Genomic DNA, 19,542 nt, shown 5'->3' with positions numbered 1-19,542 from the left:
CCCCCCCCCCCCCCAAAAAAAAAAAAGTCTGCTAATGAAATGTCTTGGATATTATCGGCATGGTTTTAATCTAGAGAAGTACAAACTCCAGAACAAATAGCTAGGCTCTTCCAGCAAGCCAGGTGGATCCATCCCTCCTCACTACCTCTTGTGTTAAAACCAAATCCCTCTTCCTATTTCTGTGTCCTCTCAATCCATCCACTTGAAACCGAGGTGAGATACTGAGATGTTAAGACAAGTCTTGTGAGTAATACGTACCAGAGCAGTAGACTTCTTATCCCTTAGGTAATTTTCTATGGCATCATTACTTGGGGCAAAGACTGTGTATGTATTTGCAGCCTCTATTTCATTTGCCAGGCTGTATTGCTGTTGTGAAACACATAAAACCAAATCAGAATAACCACTGATAGTCTAATACCAGTCCAAATGCGAACCAAGCAGAGAACCACTTCTAATCTTAAAACGATGTGAAAGCTTACAATAATGTAGCCCCTGAAAATGGAGTAATCGGGCATTTGCTCCAGGCGGGCCAGCAGCCTTGGCATGACGGTGCTGCGGAGTGGGGTCAGAACCTGAAAAGGGAGCAGATATCCCACGTCAGCGCATGTGCACAGGCTGTGGTTGCACCTGTAAGGATCAGATGCAGGACAAAATGCTGTTCTGTGCAAATACTTTTTTTTCCCCAAAACTGTTAATTATTTTCCACTGCTTGTTGTGCAGAGGAACAAATCCTCCCTATGTGGCTGTATACCTTATCAATAACGTGTATGATCCCATTTGTGGATGCAATGTCGCCAGCCACGATGTGAGCGCCCTCAAGGGTGACGTTCTGAAAGAGGGAGAGGAGAGAGGGTCTGCTTGGCACAATGGTGGTAGTTTCCCTTCGTTTCATGCTGTGAATTTCCACACCTTCCCAAATGCTTGCCTGGGGTCCACCACAGCTCTCCTCAGGTCGGTCCACACCAGAGGCTGGGTTACCCTCAGGGAACCCTGCGCAGGAGGGGTGTCTTTGGGACTCTGTGCTGTCCCCCCAACACAAACTGGCAAAACCATGGGGTTGCTTGCCCCGGGGTGGGTACTCGGGGTAGGTGCGTTCACCCCCACCCCATGCAGGATGAGTTCCTGTGCTGATTCATGCTCTCCCATTTCTATGCAGTTTTGAAGGACACCATTCATGATTTTTCCTTTGGGGCATGGAGGTAGGGGGAAGTTTTCCCTCCCTTAATGGAGATGAATTGCTTAAAATGTGCCATACCTATTTCCAGAAAATCCTCAGAACGTGGAGTACTAAATAACAAGGCTGAGGGGGAAGGGATGTCAGTTGTAGTTGCTAACCGTTAAAAATACCTTCAGGTGGTTTGGGACAATCAGGTTGCACATGTGGACACATGCACGACATCGCTGTTTCCTCCTACCTTCCCAGTTCCCTAAAATAAATTATTGGGTTTTCTTGATACTTTTTGTCTTAAATTAGTTCACACTAGCTGCTCCAGGCAGGGACTGTGCTTCTGCTTGACTACAAGACTGTCCAGCATTTTTAGCAGCTACTAGGACATTAGGATAAATAATATTGTGGACAAATTTCAGCTAGGTAAAGTGGTAGAGAAACTCAAGTTAATGTTTCTCCCAGAGGGCCCAATATAATTAATCCATTCCTTTAATTTATTTATTTATTTATTTTTTTAAAATTTTTTAAATACAGGTACATATCTGTGTGGATTTGTAATATGAGAAAGTGGCAGTGATGGTTAGGGTTTGGTATATGATACCACAGTGGTTTGCAGGTCATCTCACCCCATTTTCTTTAGACAAGTGTAGAAAGTTGCTCTGTAGAGATGTTGCCAGCATGTCAGATGATGATAAATTCTGGAAATCAGCAAAGCTGTAAGCTCCTGTCAATACGTGATACCTAAAGGAAATTAACTGGATTTGAAGGTTTTGTATTTTCTCTTTTTTTGTTCAGATAAATATGCTTAGTGTCTCTAAAACCGGTGTAAAGCAAGAATTGTTTGCACAGTACCTAGTTCAGCTATGTTCTGATCTTAGCTAGGCCTTTAAACATTTCTGACATAATACAATTAATGACTTTGTTTTCAGTGGAGTTGCTACAGAGATTCATACCACTGTAACTAGAAGGGGAATCTAATGTCCCTCCCTTAAAATTATAATAATTGTCTTGCTCTAGTGGCTTCAGACAAAGGCTTGTTTGGCATAAAAAGCAATTCATTAAAAAAAACAAAACCCCCAAACCATTAGCATACTTCAGTAGAGTTGGGATGTTACTCTTTGACATCCAAAAGGCTTTCTCATCTTCATCCATGTTTTCAATTGCTTGGAGAGAAGGAACGAGGACAGTTAGGTTTGAGGTGGTTGACAATACCGAGTTTATCTCAGCCTCCTGCATGAAAGTAAAGAGGGTAAAATAATTAATCCTAAGGATGATCTATAAATAGCAGCTGGTGACTTTTTAGCAAGGTGGAGTATGTGACGTGCTTTGTGACCAGCATGGAGAGGAAAAACTATTATACTGAGCAATGACTTGAACAGAAGTGCTTAGAGCTATACAAAAATTGTAAATGAGTGTCCATTTTATACAGGATAGATTGCCAGCATTTAAAGAGCAGAAGCAACATTTAGGTCAGAACTGGTTTTAAGTATGAAACACCTAAGTTGCCTCCCACAAAAATTAGTCTGTCTCATGGATTCTATTTTATGTATTTGAATGTTAAAAAAAATCATGGTGATAAATACTAGTGGTTACTGATAACTTCAAGTAACCTGATCTTACAGAGCACCCCACACTATTTAATAGATAGAAGGCTTGTAAACCATGAAATAAGAAACACACATAACACAATGTTCCCATTTGGAATAAGACTATTTAACATGACTGGGATTTTTCAAGATGTCCAAGGGATAGCTGAGCCACTAGCACTGCAGTGAAGCTTTCTGCTGACAGATCTAATTTTAGGTGGGGGAAGTGAGCTCTGTAGTGTACATGGACTGCTTCATCTTCCATATGTTTGTACCTGCCTTAAGAATGGAGAGAGCCTCCACTAAAGAAGATTTTTCCAGCTTTGTAGATTTTTTTTTTGTGGGGTAGAAAAAGGAGAGCTAAAGGTTTGAATGTGTTCTTGCTGAAAGAGTTCTCCAAACTTTTCATAGGCTCCACAACTTGCCATTTTTGGTACTGCAAAACTTGAGGGAGCAATATGATCTTGGGTTCTACCTTTTTGCAGCTGGTATGCTGCCTGAAAGCTGGCTTGCTTTTGATAGTCCTTCAATACCCATACTGGGTTTTAAGTCAAGAAGGGAATTGGCTCCCTTAAATAGCTGGGAATTTTGTCTCTCTTAAGATCATCTTTCTTTTTAGCCATCATTACTGTCACCTTCCAAATATTTAAATATAGAAATAGCAACAGACTTCCCTTTCTCATCCTTCCTGACCAGCAAGAAAAATACTTGGTTATGAAAAGTGGTAAACATCACATTCCTGCTCAATTATGAAGTTAAAAACTCCACAGATGGATATACCTCCCTGTTTTGCTCTTGTTTGTAGCTATCACTATTTAAGGGATACCATTTCTCTGAAGTGTCACAGAAATTTCCAGGTCCCTGTTTCAACAGATTATACAGAAACTGTTCCCTGATTTCTGACCACCCCCCCTGCGCCGCTTCTTTCATCATCTAAAGACCACTTTAGCAGATGAGCAGCCTTTCCTATTGTGCTCATTTCTTTAACTTCATTAGTTTCTCTGTACAGTGTCCAGCGCTGCAGCCTGAGCCCTGGGCCAGGCAGATAACTCATTTAAATTGGCCACACTGGCCTCTCTTTTCAGCAGGTCCCTGAGGTTCCTGTTCAGTTGCGTGCTTTAATGGTCCCTGAGCCATCTAACTTTGGAAAACATGAAAGCAACTAATACACTGTGACTTCTGCTTCTGATGCCCTTCATTAACATCTCCCTGTTCCTTTCTGTTTGCCATGTATTTGCTATATGTTGCTTATATTTAGGTTTTAAACTCTTTGTTGGAGAAACAGCATGATCTTTATTGATACAGTGCCAACCACAGTGGTGTAGGACCTCTAATGTTACTGCTGCCCTAGTTATAAGTGATAGCATGTGAAAATAAAAAGTAGACAGTGGCAATCAATCCAGAACATTTGGGTATTTTTTCCATCTAAATTGGTGTTTCTTCCCTAATCTGAAGCCAAACAAGCTAATCTGTTTCTTCATGTCCTGCACCTCAGTCAAGCTGGCACAGACTGTTTTTCCCTCGTTTGTCGTGGCAGCAGCAGACTGACCAGCCATACGGTTGCATTTTCCTGGCATGGTGCTCAGTGAAAATGGGAAGGGTAAGGCATTGCCTTCCCTCTTCACTTGCTTGTGGTTTTATCGCATAAGAGAAGTTGGAAGGAGCCACTTGGCATATTCAGGCTCTGCTTGAACCCCACTGCTTGTTGTCTGGACTAAAGTGCATCTATGTACAGAGCTAGTCATGGCTTATGTAGCCCCTTGCCTCAGAGGGTGGCTTGTAACTTGATCTTTTGCTTGTGGAGCTTCCTTACTTGCCTGAATTTGGGATCAGGCAGAAATAGGGAACCAGATGATTAGCCCTGCTGTGACTGACAGGAGAGGCACTCTGATGCCTCTCCAGAGCTTGGGCCTCTGCTGTGTGATGGGAGTATTGCTGTGAGTTTCCTGTTTCTAAAGGCTAAAAGGCTCATGTTTTTTTGCAAACTTAAACACACTATTAAAAAAAAAAAAAAGCGTACTTACATTAACCCATTGGTTAAATGCTGCTGCTTCTGATAGAGTAGATAACTCCTGATTAGAAACAGAAAGAGACAGCAATGAATATGTAAGCTATACTTAGCTGTACCAAAGTACTCTTGCTGTAGCCTCTGGTGTAACCTGCTGTGTCTGGCCTGGCTGATGTGATGTGAAAGAGGAGGTTCTCAGTGTGTGTGAAAAGGGAGGACATCTGTGGTTTTGTAGTACTGATACGTGCTGGTAATGGGAATATGGTGAGTTACCAAGTCTTTTGAAAATCAGGCCATCTATTTCTTAGGTGTATTAGGTGTACCTGACCTTGGAACGTAAGGTGTATAGGCTAAGCATTAATTTTCTGGGAATGTAAACCTAAATCTTTTCAGTGCAAAATTAATTGGAAAAAATGTATGTTGTTTTGCTTGGCATTTGTACAGCATCTTACACATCATCCTGCAAGGGGAGAGCCTTTATCCTGCCACAGAACTCTGAACAGAGATAGATGATGGTATGAGCAGGGACGGCAGATAGTGCTAAGAGCCATGTAAGATTGTTGCCAGTGGCTGGGGCAGCTGACACTCTCATTTTTCCTATGCTGTTAAATGCATATTTATTTCACCAATTTACTTGTTTTTATTTTATTTGCCTGCCAGTTAGCATGGTTTGTTTTAAGATGATAAATTGACCTTTTCCATTGAGATAGACCCCAAGGCAGAACTTCAGAAGAACTGGGTACTCGCTCCTCCCAGCTGGGAGGTGAGTGCTTAGCACTTTGGCGCATTAGGCCTCTAGGGCTGGCATTTTTCAATTTGTCTTAAGGAAATATGATCGGATCCCTTAGGCCCCTTTCCAAGCTGTGTTTTTAAACACAGCAGATCATTTTTTGTATTGGGCAAGAGTCTCCAGCAGGAATGCTGCAGATAGCACTGGTGGGCATCATATTTTTCTGTTTAAAATGGCTTTGCTAGCTCTCTGGTTAATATCCAATGTGAGAACTGTGCAGTAGATCTTGTGCTCGGAGAAGATGACCGTCTTACTTACAGCTGCAGCATTTCCATAGCATATTCTACCATCTCCTTCGTAGCCCTTTGGGCACACACACTCCCAGCCACGAGAAGACTCAAACTGACAAGTTGCCTTTGAACCAGAAAAAAAGAAAATTTGTCAAATATTCAGGAGACCACTCAAGAGCAAGGATAGCCTGTAAAGCCTCCTACTGAAACCCATTTGTATACAAACATAAATTTAACAAAGGATCTTTTTACTATCTTTCATGGATGTCCTCACCCTCCTACAGGACAAACCCCATGAGCTGAGGGTACTAACTCCCTCACCTGCCCACTGTGCACTAAGCCTACAGCAATCCAAGCCTTTGTTCCACACTTTCTTGTTTCCTCCCTATATAAACTGGGCTCTGTTCTTTCTCCCGACTATGGCAGATCCAACCTCTGCTCCCCAATGTGTTTTGCTTTATCTCTATCCCTGCCTGAGGCTGGCGTGGCTCTTGCAGGCACTACAGAGCACAGCAGAGCCTGCAGATCTGCTGAACACATGCAGCTACTGATAAAGCTGATAGATACCTGTGTAGAGATGCGTGATGTGGGTAAACATCCCAACAGGCTAGTGCATCCAAATGGTGCTGGTAGAGAAGAAGCATTTATTTATTCCAGGCTTGAGATACTCCTTCTGTACAGGCAGAATTGGGAACAGCCCTTGCAGTCTGTCCTCAGCACACGTACCATGCTGACGTGGTTTGCATAGCATTTTTGGTGCTTGTAGCACTGCTTGGAAAGCTTTGTTTCAACTCAAACAGAAATTGCAGGCTTGTAATGGCAAGGAAATTCTATGGTGTGCGCAGGAGGTGAGGTGTGATATGTATCTGAACACTTTGTTCAGGGAATGATTAATTACTCACCAGATGATGGCATTTTCCATTTTGTTCCAGGCATGAGTTTACGGGTGTGCATTCAATTCCATTCCCCCGAAATCCATCTTTACACTTGCAGTCATTCTGTCGTTTCAACAAAACACAGCAATTCATTAAAATGATTAAAATAGTGTGTATATTCTAGATGTGGTGAATTAGTCTCTGCGTTTCTGCGTAGCTCCATTAACTTCAGTGGAATGACACCAATTGACATCTCTGGAAGACCTTTATACCTGACGTCTAATGTACTTACTAAAAGTATTTGCTGCCAGAACACCACCACATAGGAGGGAGGGAGCACTGGGATAGGAGCTGAAGGGGACTGATTTGGATAGAGTATGCCATGTGGAAATAACCTTGTGGCTGGGATGGAGAGGAGAATTTGGGGAAGAAAACAGTGTAGGGAGAACTGACAGAGCAAAACGGGTGAGGACCAGTACTGAAGGTGAATGTGAGAGGACGTACCTGACCGGGCCCAATGTATATGCAGGTGGCGTTATCGTGGCACCCTGCTGCGGCAGGCAGCAGGCAGTTGTTGATGGCTGAGCAGTCCCTTCCATCGCCTGTCCATCCTGCCTGGCAAACGCATGTGTGCTCTCCTGGGCCCGTCTGAACGCACTCAGCCTGGGGGGCATGCAGAGGCATCTGTTCAGGACAGTTAGGTGGCACCTGACTTGAGGTGCAAGGCTTGTCTAAGCAACAGCGATGCCACTGTCTGGGGAAAGAGCTTGAAACTGCAGTGCAAATTGCGACTCTTCCTTCTGCAAGAGTTTCTGCCCAAACCTCTCTTAATTTTACCTACTTTTCTGTGGTGTCAGGCTCTGTGGGAAAAGCACATACTTACATTGATATTGCAGCCACCTGGGTTTAAAGCAGCACAAGGATCGATTTTGCTGCAGCTCATGCCATCTCCCTCATAGCCAGGTTTGCAAACACAGCTATAGAGACAAGTGAAGAGAGGCATTAAATGTGATAGGACAGCTGTAAAGTGAAGCGATTGTTTTCCACTGTAACCTGCTATTTATAGGCAGCTTAAAATTGCTAACCCTGGATTCATGATGCAAATAGTTTAAGTGCGTACATTATGTTTTTTTTTCCAAAATATTGACTGGGTTAATTAAATCAAATCAGGGATCCGTTCTCTGTGTATGAGACCGAGAATGAAATTAATTCCATGATGATGTGATCTTTGCAAAGGTGAGCTGGCATTGCTCTTTCTTTCAGGGACTCAGAAGATAGCTCTCTCCCTGAAATGCATGAGAATGAGCCCCCCTGTTTTACTGGGTTGTCCCCCCCCCCCCCCCACTCAAGTTACACAGCATCCCCCATTCTGCTTTCTGTGGTGACTCATTATGAATACACTGCGGCAAGAGGCAGAACTGCTGCATGTGAGAGTGAGCATGAGGCAAGTGTAAGGCAGCTGTAGCAGTAAACCAGGGGTTTGATACCAGTCCTGCCAGGATTGGAGAGCCTGTGCTGAAGTCTGTGGTGTTGTGGCATGAAAATCTTACTTGAGCTGACCAGAGTGAGCTATCTATCCCCAAACTGCTTGAGAGTTTAATTGTTGTTCAGCAAGGTTCAAACTCCTAATCCACCAAGGGGTGGTTAGAAATAAGTTCCCAAGAGCCTTTGTAGATGTTGGCAGGAAGGCGGCCTTCTGAACAAGGGTCGGATCTGTATGCATCTATCTTACCAGTGTTAAATATAAGGTACAGGATAGGGCATTGAGAACTCTTAATTACTACCTTGCAACTCAATTTTGATGCAGTGCATGTTTAAGCTTATTTGCTGCATAGCAGTATTCCAGTGGCTGATGTTTGTGTACTGCTACTAGGCACTATTTTGGTCAACAAATGAGGGAGAGCTGCAGCATCGTTAATTAGATGCAAGTTACTGACTTACCTCACTGCACCATCGCTAAGCTGACAGTCTGCATGTGCGTGGCAGAGCCATAGGGAGGGCTCACAGGGAATAACTTGCTTATCACAGAGTTTCCCTGTGTATCCACTTCTGCATGATCCAGGAAGACAGATCCCGTCGCTGTCTATTCGGTTATCACACTTCCCGTAAATGCAGAGGCACTCTACCAGAGATAAATTACAGTGTGCAATTCCATTAGTGGTAAAAGGCATCTATCCTTAACATTTCTTATGAATCGAGTCATCCATTTTTTCTAGAATCTAAACTTTGTATTTTTGTTGGAGGATTAATGTTTATTTATCATAGCCATGTCTTTTCAGGTGTGTTTCATGGGTAACTATATAAAATCTATTGTGTCTTTATAGTGGTCTTTCTATTTACGGATTTCAAAGTACTTCAGAGAAGGAGGAGCAAAATACCGTGTCCTAGGCTCTTAAGGCTGAAGTTACTTATATCTTTTGGCATACTTTCAGTGATATGGGAAGACTTTTAATACTTAGTCCACAATCCTACAAATTGCATAGTGCTGGGCTAGTACACAGAGCAGCCGCACAGACCTGCCAGCACTTTGCTGGGGCTGGGCTGATTAGTACTGCTGGGAGGCACAGCAGTGTGCCCAAAGGACATAGCAGGTAAGCCTTCTGCAATCCCAAGAAGTGCTAGTGGTGACAAGTTAAGGCAACATGTACTGCTTTGGCAGGACCAAAGCTTAGGCAATATCACCTTTTCTTATGGAATTGGTCTTTTGCTTTGTTCATGTACCTCTGAACCTTTGAGTGAGATGTGCTTCATGAATGACAGGCTGTTTCATAGCAAAAAAGACAAAATTATTTTGTAGATGAGGAATATATCTATGTTTGATGTTGTATATTCAGTAGACTCTCAAATGTAGTGTGCTTTGACATAGCAGGATTAAATCTGTCACTATATAGAAGATGACTGCTAGAACTATAAGTTATTCAATAGATCAGAAATTATTCAGTAAAGATGGTTATAACAGTTATATGTTATAACAGTTGTCCTAAGAACAATCTGTTTATACCTCTGTTTTTTCTTAGATTACATATATTTGTCATTGCAGGAAGAATGTGGTCTGTTGTAGGCAATACCAGATGGGAATGGAATAGCAAATATTTTCTTTTCAATTTCTTTTCAGGGAGACAGAAATGAAAAGAACAATAAATTAATATAAGGGAGGCTATGGCCCCTGCAAAAAGCCCAATTAAGTCACTTAGAAGGTTTTCACTGACTCTGGTCTTATGATGTATCCCTTTGAAATAAGAAATGAAAGTACCCCAGAGAGATCTTGCTCATCCTCTATAGAGACTCTTTAGTGAGCAGTTAATTCCTACCTTAGTGTCACTAGAGTCCAGAAGAAATATCCCGTGCTCTTGAGCTGAGAATGTATGGCTGTACTTACCTTTGTCACACTGAGGTCCGTATTTGCTGGAGTCGGAGCAGAACTGACAGTGTGAGCCTTGAAATGCCTTAGCACAAATGCAGGTCCCATTTCCATCCAGGCCATCCATGCACTGTGATATGGAAGAGAGGTGATTTCTGTGTATGAACTGAAATAATTCTTTATTCTTTCCCCTGAAAAAGAAACTATATTCCTGCCCATATTATGATTCTGACAGACGGCCAGGAAGAACCTCAGGTCTGAAAAAAGTGTTTCAGAGCAAAAGCTTTCCTCGTGCTTGTACTTTGCTGCTGTGTATTCTACTTTTCTTTGCAATTTTAAAGTGAGAATAGTGAGCTGAGTCATTACCCTGTGCTGTGCAAAGTAAAAGTATCAGAGTGGGTCACCCAGCCCCAGACTTGTCTGTGTGCTGGTGTTGGAGCCACAGAAACCTGCAGTTTGGACATCTGAGAGGAGACTGATTCATTTTCCCTCCTCTGTATCACTGAGCTTGAAATTCATGGCCATCACTGGACATAAATGGAAGGTGCAGGTCTTGTGGAGCCTAACATTCCTGTTGTGCAGAAGTGCTTCAGGGACTTTTGGGAGGCAGCCTGTCCTTCCTCCATGGGCCTGCAGGGTGCTGCTGGATGCTCTGCTTACCTGCCCGTTTCCTGAGCAGGGTTTGGAGAAACCTCCTGGACATGGACTGCAGTCAGGGCCAAAGAAGCCTTTGCAACACTTCGGTTCCTGTGAAGTAAAGCAAATATCCTCTTTTCTAGTGCCTTAGTGCGGAGGCAGTTCACGAAAGACAAGTCTCCATCGTGTTTTGGCCCTCTGGCAAAGGCCTGTAGGGCTAGCTGGCTTAAAAGGCTTGTGTTGAACCAGAACCACCTCTACAATGGCAACGTTAAAAGCAGAAGGGGTGTTGGCACCCCAGGAAGGGGATGCACAGACCACCAGATATTTCCCTGGTTCTTATCAGACTCATCAGTGTTAGAAATCCTCATTCTGCCACCAGTTACGAGGGTGCTTGTGTGTGCCTGCTCATATTGTGAGTGCTCTCGTGTTTGCCAGGAGGAGCACAGTGCAATTCAGAGGCAGGCAGTCTCCTTTGCATCTGACAACAGGAACTCGGAGATATGTTTTACCCCAGGGAGATGTTGTGAAAGCTAGACACGCTGCTTTGATCTTCCTCCTTCCCCTCTGCATCAGCGTGGGATTTAGCTGCTACGCAGCCCTAAATGTTTTTCTTGGCTGCATCTTTTGTTTTATTCATGAATTGGCTCCTTGATCCATTTATTTATCAAGAGCACAGAAAGTGTATTAGAATAAAATACTCATTTGCATTTGTGATTCAAGGGAAATAGGAATTAGCAAAAGGCTCTCAAAGCTTACGGATCTGTGGACTTCTCTGCTTGTTAGTTAATGGTGGTCATGAAATGCAGAAGCCTGTTGAGGAGCCCCAGGAGCCAGAAAGATGTAAGTACTTTTCAGGGACTAATGACTTCTGCAAGGACTAGACTTGCCAAGCAGAGCAAGTGGAGCATGGTTCTTGGGAGTGTTTCCCATTTATTGTTACCCAACATCATGTGAAGTCCTGGAACAGGAGGAGCTGGGACCAGGGGGGACCACGCTGACCTGTTCTTCATGGTTGAAGCTGTATGGGGCAATGACAACATCTGGGCTTGGAGCCTTATGTGAAAACTCCTGTGTTACAGAGTATGAGAGCATTGTTGCCAATGACATATGGCAGCTAAAAAAACTCACTGCAATTTTCCCGGTATTTTGCTCTAAGATTTACAGTAGGTCCTCTCAGCCCCCTGTAGAGGGTATGGAAACTACATGGACATCACACATCTCTCAACTCCAAAATGAAAGGTCACAATGCAAAAGACAATATTTTGGAAAACTTACATATTTTACCTTAAGGAACCATAACTCTATACCTTTATTGTTATATTGCAGGCTCTAGTACAGCCAGTTTTTTGAAAGGTTGGGCCTTCAATAATGCATCTGCGTTTTGAGAAAGGCTGGAACATGCACAGAATGAAAGCATTAGTATTTCTAAGCAACATACAGTTCAGTGATACAGTCTTAATATCATAACATTATTTAACTGAAGAACATAAAGCACCTTGCTAGTGTGTTGCATTTAAAAAATACTAAATTATATATTTTTTCATAACAGGAACTTTCTTTTCATTATTACTGAACAATGGCATATAGGACTAACTATCATTTAATTTTTATAACATGGGGAATAGAATTCCTGTGGTAGTTGGATGTCAGTTTTGTATGTGGAGAAGCATGCAGACAGATGAGCATCTCTTAGATGCAAAGCAGATGGAAGATTTTCAATGCTTTCTGAAGCTGCTTCTGCAGACAGTTGCTTCTGGGAGGATGCTTAATCAAAAGGAAATTTTTAACAGATGTGAGGTCTATTTTAAGTGTATCTCTCCTCTATTTTTTGTTTACTAACTCTCAAAGCATAATTGTAGCAGTTCTCATTCCTCATTTCTCTCTTCTGACAAAGCCTATCCAAAATAGATCTTACTTTACCTGAGAAAAGAGTCAGAGCTTCTATGAAGTCTATGAGGGATCTTGCAACAACAAACAAAATAATGCTGGATTTACCTGATGCTTCAAACATCGCTAGAAAGAGACTAAAGTACTGCCTATATTTGTATGTTTATGCAGTTTCTTGTATTTGTATCTGATTCTTTTGCTCACGATTGGAAAAGCAGTAATCAACGGTAGTCAACCCCTTCCCCCTATGCATTTTGTACAACTGGGGAATCTGTCAGGAAATGTCACTTACAATGGGCTTTGAATCCTGTGGACAGGTAGCCAATGCATGTGATGAACAAGTTGCACAGTTACCCTAGACAAAAGCAGTAAGGAATAGTCACTTGAAAATGCATTACACCGACTACTGAGATGCATACTTATGGATGATATACCCTGTAAATTTTAAGTACAGTTGTCCTATGACTATTAACTGTTACAGCATGGATCTGGAACCAAACAGCAGCACCAGGGCTATACCTGCTGGCTCTGATTTTTTCTGAGTGGTTGTTCATTTCCACCTTCCCCTTTTTATCTTCATTTGTCCTTCCCCCATTCCCTTCTTGTGAAGAACTGGAAGCTTCCTAGGCAGACGATAAACATGGGCATGAATGCACTGACATCCTTTGCTCAACCCAGTAGATTAACTGTGAGGGTCTAGTGCAGCCTGCACACTTAACTTCAATGAGAATTTTTTATTTCTTCCTAGGAAGATCACAGATTAGTTGAGTCTCACATACAGACAGTGTGAACAGAAATTTGTCTTGTGTATAGGTGGTGAAAAGAAAAATATTAATTGTTCCCATGTCCTAGATCTTGTACTGCACTGTGGTGCAGTGGTATATAGCTATTTTTATGTCCTCACCTTTTGGTTGCCTTTCCCCACTAGCTAATTTATCACCATGTGGTGGTGACAGAGACTGGTAATTACAACGCTGAGGAGATATAAGCTTGACATGCAATAACTTCAGAGAGGTTGAGCCTTTCAGAGCATGGATATAGAGTTTGTCAAAGGTAGGCTGGTTGTGACTGCTAATGTCTTGTGTTTCAATCAAGTTAGAATAAATATTAGAGCTGGTATCTGACCTGTCACTTCACTGTGTTTCGTAGTCATTGGACAAGTGATCATGAACCTGAATTATGGCATTTTCCCCACAGATATCACTGGAGCTGCAGGGAAAGAATCAGGTACTAGTTTGGATTTAGTAGGCCCTCATGTTGTACAGCACTTAAAGGAATAAAAGGACCAGACTTACAAAAGCATTTGTGCATCAAATAGTTGAGGTATCAATGCCACTACTATATTTTAAAGGTCTGTGGGTCAGTAGTGTTTTGACAAATACATCTGAGAGTTATAAAAGCTCTTTGATAAGCTGCACAGTCATGGCTGAAGCTGACTTAGGCTCTTACTTTCTGTTCTGTTTCTGAAAATCTCTGCAAGTGCCTCTTTGCTCCTTTAGAACTTACAAATCTGTCTGTCTGCTGTGGAAAATGTTTCCCTCTGTTGGCATTGCTCTCATTGCTGCTCACTGCCACTCAATGTCACCTACTCACTTGCTTTCTCCACCTGATGGGCTCAGCCATTGATGTGTACCTGCTCCCTCCTTTTCCTAAGGATGGGAGTCCAGTCTCTCCCCTCTGCCATGCTGCAGGGAGGGGACAGAGAAAAGCATCTGCACTTCCATGCAAGGTCAGATCTGCCCATTTTCAGCAGTAGATTAAGATACTGTCTTTGCACTGAAGTGACTGAACTATGGGTGTGTATATATATATATGTCAGGTCTGCCTGGGAGCGATGACCTCTGGGAGGAGGTGGAGCAGACAGCTGGGGACAGCTACTACTTCAGTGTTCAGAGCACCTCTTGTCAGAGGGCATCAGAACTGGCCATAGTCCACATATCAGACAGGTACTGAGGACCTGTTGTCTCTCCTGTGCTCTTTGTGACGCTATGAACAAGCACTGCTGTTGTTCAGCTAGGCTCAGGTACAGCTTTCGGCATGTGGCTATGGTTGCATGGATATGTATGTGTTAGCATAGTGGTTTTCATCTTTACAGATGTAAAGATCTTGTAGGCGTGGACACCTGCCAGTTCCTACAAGGTTTGTCTCTTTTAACTGGTACCACAAGTAATGTTTACAAGGTGGCATTATTGTTGTTATCTGAGAGTGATGAAGATGCACAGTGAAAAGTAAACAGCAAAGCCATTGCTCCCTTCTGGTGTTCTCCTTGGTAGTAGTGCTCTGCTTACAGCCTTGGATATTAAACTATATTTTAAACTATGTATGAAGCTTTCAAAGCTGAAAAAAGTGCCTAATTTCAGTTTGGGGAATAATTTTTGTGACAGATGCTCTTTGTTTTGTCTTAAAGTAATTTTTTTCAGTGTTGCTTTAGGCTTGATCAATGGCAGACATGGATTTTAGGTAGGTTCCTGGTAAAGAATTCAGATTACTGAAGTGTTCTGGGTGTTGATTGCTTTTTGTATCGGAGACTGTTGCTCGGCACTCTGACTGGTTTATGATTATATTGCACATACGGCACTTTGTAGTTACTGCCAGAGGTAATAGTTCTTTACTGCCAGCTCTTGTGTTTTTCTTCATTAAATTTTGATGCTGTCCAGCTCTGCTGGGCACCTCTTTCAAGGCTTTGGTTCTGGACTGTTGTAAGTTAAGATAGTAAATGTCTTGCGTTACTGTACCAGAACTGGCCCAGATATGTGCTTGAAAATGTCCAGAAACAGCATGTTGGAGCCACACTTACTGCAAACTAAAAACTCCGTCTGTTACTTGGTCTTCTTACCAGAAATAGTATCTGAATTGTACCAAGTGTAAAGGCCTGTATTGTGTTACCAAAATGAATGAGATATGTTGAAATTCAGTCTTTGAAATACGAAACAGTTTTGTAATTCCTAATTTGAAGAAAACTAAGGAAGCAGGGCCAAGGGAAATTGTGGCTTCTGAAAATAACATATTTGTAATGTATTAATATACACTTATTTTTATGTTAATATTTTAACTTGCTGGCTCCCTTCCCTGCATGTTTAGTACAAATGAAAATACTGATTTGGAGTACTTTCCTTGGGAACTTGACACTGCTTACCATGTACTTGTATGCACAGTTGGGATTCAGGAACTGGAGGAAAAAGTTTGACTGGAGACAACATATTTAAAAAGACATATTTGCAAAAACTAGATGCATAAAAGTGGTATAGGATATGCTCATTTGAGTTCCCTGTTTGCAAGTTATTTGTATCTGTGCAGTACTGCTTACTGCTAACCAGGTGACTGTATTTCATTGATATATTGATTGACAAAAACGCCCCATTTTTTTAAGGACAATATCAGAGAAAGTAGTAAAGAGAAAGCTAGAGTGCCTTGCATGGAGCAGTTACGAGCTATTGATTTATCATGATTCTCTTACCATTGCAACTTGACTTCTTGTCTCGTCACACCGATGCGGTAGAATTGGAACAATTGTGGGTGGGATGAGAACTCCTGCAAGAGTATAAATGCGTCCATTTTTTGCAACAATATCTGTTTCTTCTATTTCTTCTCCACTCACCAATACTTGTCCCTATGAAACAATACGTTGTTATTATTATTAATAAAATTTCCATAGCTTCTCAAATTCTGATAATCTAATTTCAAGAATTTCTAGTCATGCTTCTTAATTTGCTATCTATTTTTTATTATGCTTGTTTAATGCAAGAAGCATGCATATCTTGAACGTTTTCTTGAATATTGGTGCGTAGCGGTATCTAAAGATTTCCTTTTAATCAGCTCTGTTAGTCTGTGGAACTGATGACTAAAAGAATGAGAAGACTAATGGTGACTTCAGGCACTGATTTAAGCGGACATGGACATGTTTTGGTCCTGTCTCTGACAAAGTGGGGAAAAAGTGAGAATCTGGGATCTATACAAATTCACAGAAGGAAAAAAAAAAGAAACTCATGTATCTACTCATGCATTTATTCATGTGACTGCTTTGCCTTTACAAGAATGTTCATAGGCACATCTCTTGTCCAGAACAAAAGAGAGTTAACATAACAGATAATTTTGGTTTCACAGAAGTACTGACAAATTAACACCTTTAAAAATGTGTTCACTAGGTTTATCAGGATCAGAGACTATAATATTAAGGAGAATAAAAGAGTACCTATGCATACACTGAGAAGTGTTTAAAATAACAAAAATATGTAACAATGATTTAAAATATTTTAAATAGACTTTTTTTTTTTTTTTTTTTTTTTTTTTAAAACCAAAAAACTGGACTGGGGTTTATTATAAAAACCAAAAAACTGCAGACTGTCCTTATATACCAATCATTTGCTGTGCATCCTTTGTAATACTGATTTCTAACATTAGGTGGGAATGGCAAGTTGAAAATTTCTGCATTATTATAACAAGAAATTGCTCTGCTAATGTCTCCCCTCCTTCCTTTTTTATCCCCCCTGCATACAAACAGGTTTTCTAGATTAGAGTGAGCTGCTCACAGGTGAAAGCTGCCTTTGACTTACAGTGCTGGTCCTGTTAAAGTAAATGAACTGCTTCGCCATGCTTGTGATGTGCTCTATTGAGATGAGGCTGGCAACCTCTAGCTGAAACGAATATAAATTGAATGAAAGAAATGTAATATCATTATTCTTTTCAAATCCAGATGGATTAACAAGAAAGACCACCTTTCTCTTTAGGGTGAGCAAATGACCCTATTAGCAATATAGCCTTGCACTGACTAATCTGCTTGTGTAACAAGGTGACAGTGATTAAATTTTGACTGAGCTTTCTGGTCACTGCATGTGAAGAGCTTGTTGCCCAAAAGGATATTAATTTTTCTCCTTATTTTAGCAATCAGTCTAAGTAAAGTTATCACCTCTCCCTAAAAATAGCTCTGTTTGCATCCTTAGACTATTGTGATCCATGTGAAGGGACACGTGGATCTCATGCTTGTGCTCCCTGTGATCACGCTCTATGCTGGGAGTGACCTTGGCCTTGGATGCTGCAAATGGGGCCTTTCGCTAAGGATACGAGCACTTCCTTCCTTCCCCACAGCAGGGGCTGAGATGTGGATGAACTTCAGTCCCCTCTAGCCGTAGTTGCTGGTGGTGGTTCTGCTCTTTGTTTCCAGCCGAAAAAATTGGGGAAAATGGGACTTAATTAGAGGATGACAAAAGCACCTCTCTTTAATAAACAGGAGACGAATCTTAGCAAAATAGGCTCAGAGAGAGTTTGATGTCACTAGCAACAAGTAAGTTTTCTGCTACACATTCCTGCAGCCCTGCCAAGCTGACAGTATCTCCTGACAGTGATTCTTGCTCCACAGTGGGCTAAGGTAGCAGGCTCAGGTTCAGGATGACTATATATACATATATACAACTTTTTTTTTCCTCCGCTTGGGCTAAGTCCCAATCACCAAAAGGTATATTTTAAAGTGAAAATAGTTACTTGCATGTAACACACTTGTGTGATACAACACAGTTTTAATTTGCCACAGTTGGAGGACTAGCTCGAGCCTCTTAGCAGGGTTTTATTTTGATTAGTGGGATTGAGGTGAAAGGTTTGTGTTCTCCGTTAGTGACCTTTATGTGACTACCCTTAGCAAAGGCAGAGGCACAGCTGTGCTTTGCAGCCTTTCTGTGCAGCACTGAGTGGAGATTTTTCTTGGAAAACCTCTGCCTTCAGAGCAGTGAAGGGCTTGAAAATGCTCTTACAGTGCAGGTCAGTAAAACAGCTGCACTCACCTCAGTGTTGGAGACAATGTGGTATCGGACCAGCTCCAGCAACTTCCATGAACCCTGCCAAAGCAGAAATGAGGCTGTTTTAGCCCAAAATGAGTCACACAAACCCAACCTGACCTGCTGAGAGGACATGGGGATAAGAACAGTGTCATTGGCTGGTGCACCAGAAACCTCTGGGTGAGCAGTGGTGCTCGGCTCATGAAATGTGCCCTAACACTCCATGCCCTCACCCCTACGTCACCTTGTATTTTGGCAAGGGCCTTTCACAACCTGCATGTGTGTTGGGGGAGGCAGCAGGCATGCAGGGGACAGGATGCCAGTATCCACTTCCTGGGACCCCACCAGCGGTGTCTCCCAGCCAGTGGGGCCCTTGTGGCATCTGCTCCCCTTGACTGTTCCCAGCAAGGGTGACACTTTCCAGGACAGGGTCTGGGGATTTGCCATGCGGCTGGCTGGGCTGTGCTCTGTGGGCAAAAGCAGGGGAGTGGGGTTCAGGTGTGGGGGGATTGTCAGCACTGTATATGATGGGAGACCCCAAATCCTGTTCCTCTCTAGGCATTGTCTTGATCTTTAATTGTTAGAGATGGCTTAAGCCTTGATCATAGGAATTCTGCTTAGATGAACACTGGACAATGTATATATGCATCTGCTATATATCTATATAAATACTTGCTATCTGAGAAGGATTTGCATTATAGAAAGACTATACCTCTGCAGAAAGCAGGTAATCCAGATCCTCAGATTTCATGTTACTCAAAGCCTCATTACTTGGAACAAAGACTGTGTAAGGCTTGTTGTCCTGCTGTAAATCCATTCCCAGACCAGTTTTCTGTTTTGGTTTAAAAATAAAAGTGAAATTACATATTAATATTGAGGGACATCTGAAAACATTTGTATGGAATTGCTTTCTGGATCCTTACCTCTATCAAAGATGTAAATTGGCTGTATCTCCCATTATCCTGAAGTACTGACATTATGGTTTCCTGAAATAAGATGAAAGTAAGATTTATTTCAGCTGGGAACACAGAATAAATACAAATTCTTATAAGACACTTTTTGAATTACTGTATGAGTCTTGGTTGTTACAGATAGAATATATTAGGGTTTCTTTATTGTTTGGGTAGCTGGTGGTGTCTAGAAATGGCTGGAGATGGTAAGCACTCTTGTCCTGGTGTTATACTGACTTAGAGTTTGTAGAGTTGAAATCCTGTGTAGACACAGAACATA

General features: G+C 41.9%; 1 protein-coding gene across 2 annotated transcripts in view; it reads right to left on the bottom strand.

The window, feature by feature from the left end:
• STAB2 (stabilin 2) overlaps positions 1–19,542 on the bottom strand; it is an 81,566-nt gene that overhangs the window by 41,226 nt on the left and 20,798 nt on the right. The window contains exons 12-31 of one of the 2 annotated variants that reach the window (XM_026867927.1): positions 19,236–19,298; positions 19,025–19,144; positions 18,319–18,372; positions 17,098–17,178; positions 16,002–16,154; positions 12,837–12,899; positions 11,965–12,048; positions 10,679–10,765; positions 10,037–10,148; positions 8,599–8,779; positions 7,541–7,634; positions 7,162–7,305; positions 6,685–6,780; positions 5,811–5,906; positions 4,779–4,826; positions 2,262–2,398; positions 1,795–1,909; positions 752–829; positions 480–572; positions 259–366 (exon numbers count right to left, since the gene is read on the bottom strand). In XM_026867927.1, the coding sequence (XP_026723728.1) occupies positions 259–366; positions 480–572; positions 752–829; positions 1,795–1,909; positions 2,262–2,398; positions 4,779–4,826; positions 5,811–5,906; positions 6,685–6,780; positions 7,162–7,305; positions 7,541–7,634; positions 8,599–8,779; positions 10,037–10,148; positions 10,679–10,765; positions 11,965–12,048; positions 12,837–12,899; positions 16,002–16,154; positions 17,098–17,178; positions 18,319–18,372; positions 19,025–19,144; positions 19,236–19,298 (2,007 nt within the window). Of the gene's footprint in view, positions 1–258; positions 367–479; positions 573–751; positions 830–1,794; positions 1,910–2,261; positions 2,399–4,778; positions 4,827–5,810; positions 5,907–6,684; positions 6,781–7,161; positions 7,342–7,540; positions 7,635–8,598; positions 8,780–10,036; positions 10,149–10,678; positions 10,766–11,964; positions 12,049–12,836; positions 12,900–16,001; positions 16,155–17,097; positions 17,179–18,318; positions 18,373–19,024; positions 19,145–19,235; positions 19,299–19,542 lie in introns of both variants that reach the window. The other variant, XM_026867928.1, reaches the window with a different exon arrangement.

This window comes from Athene cunicularia (assembly GCF_003259725.1).
Source record: "Athene cunicularia isolate RWA chromosome 1 unlocalized genomic scaffold, athCun1 chr1_part2, whole genome shotgun sequence".
Lineage (NCBI taxonomy): Eukaryota > Metazoa > Chordata > Aves > Strigiformes > Strigidae > Athene > Athene cunicularia.
The sequence above is the reverse complement of the archived record's forward strand: the minus strand, read 5'-3'. Positions and strand labels throughout refer to the sequence as shown.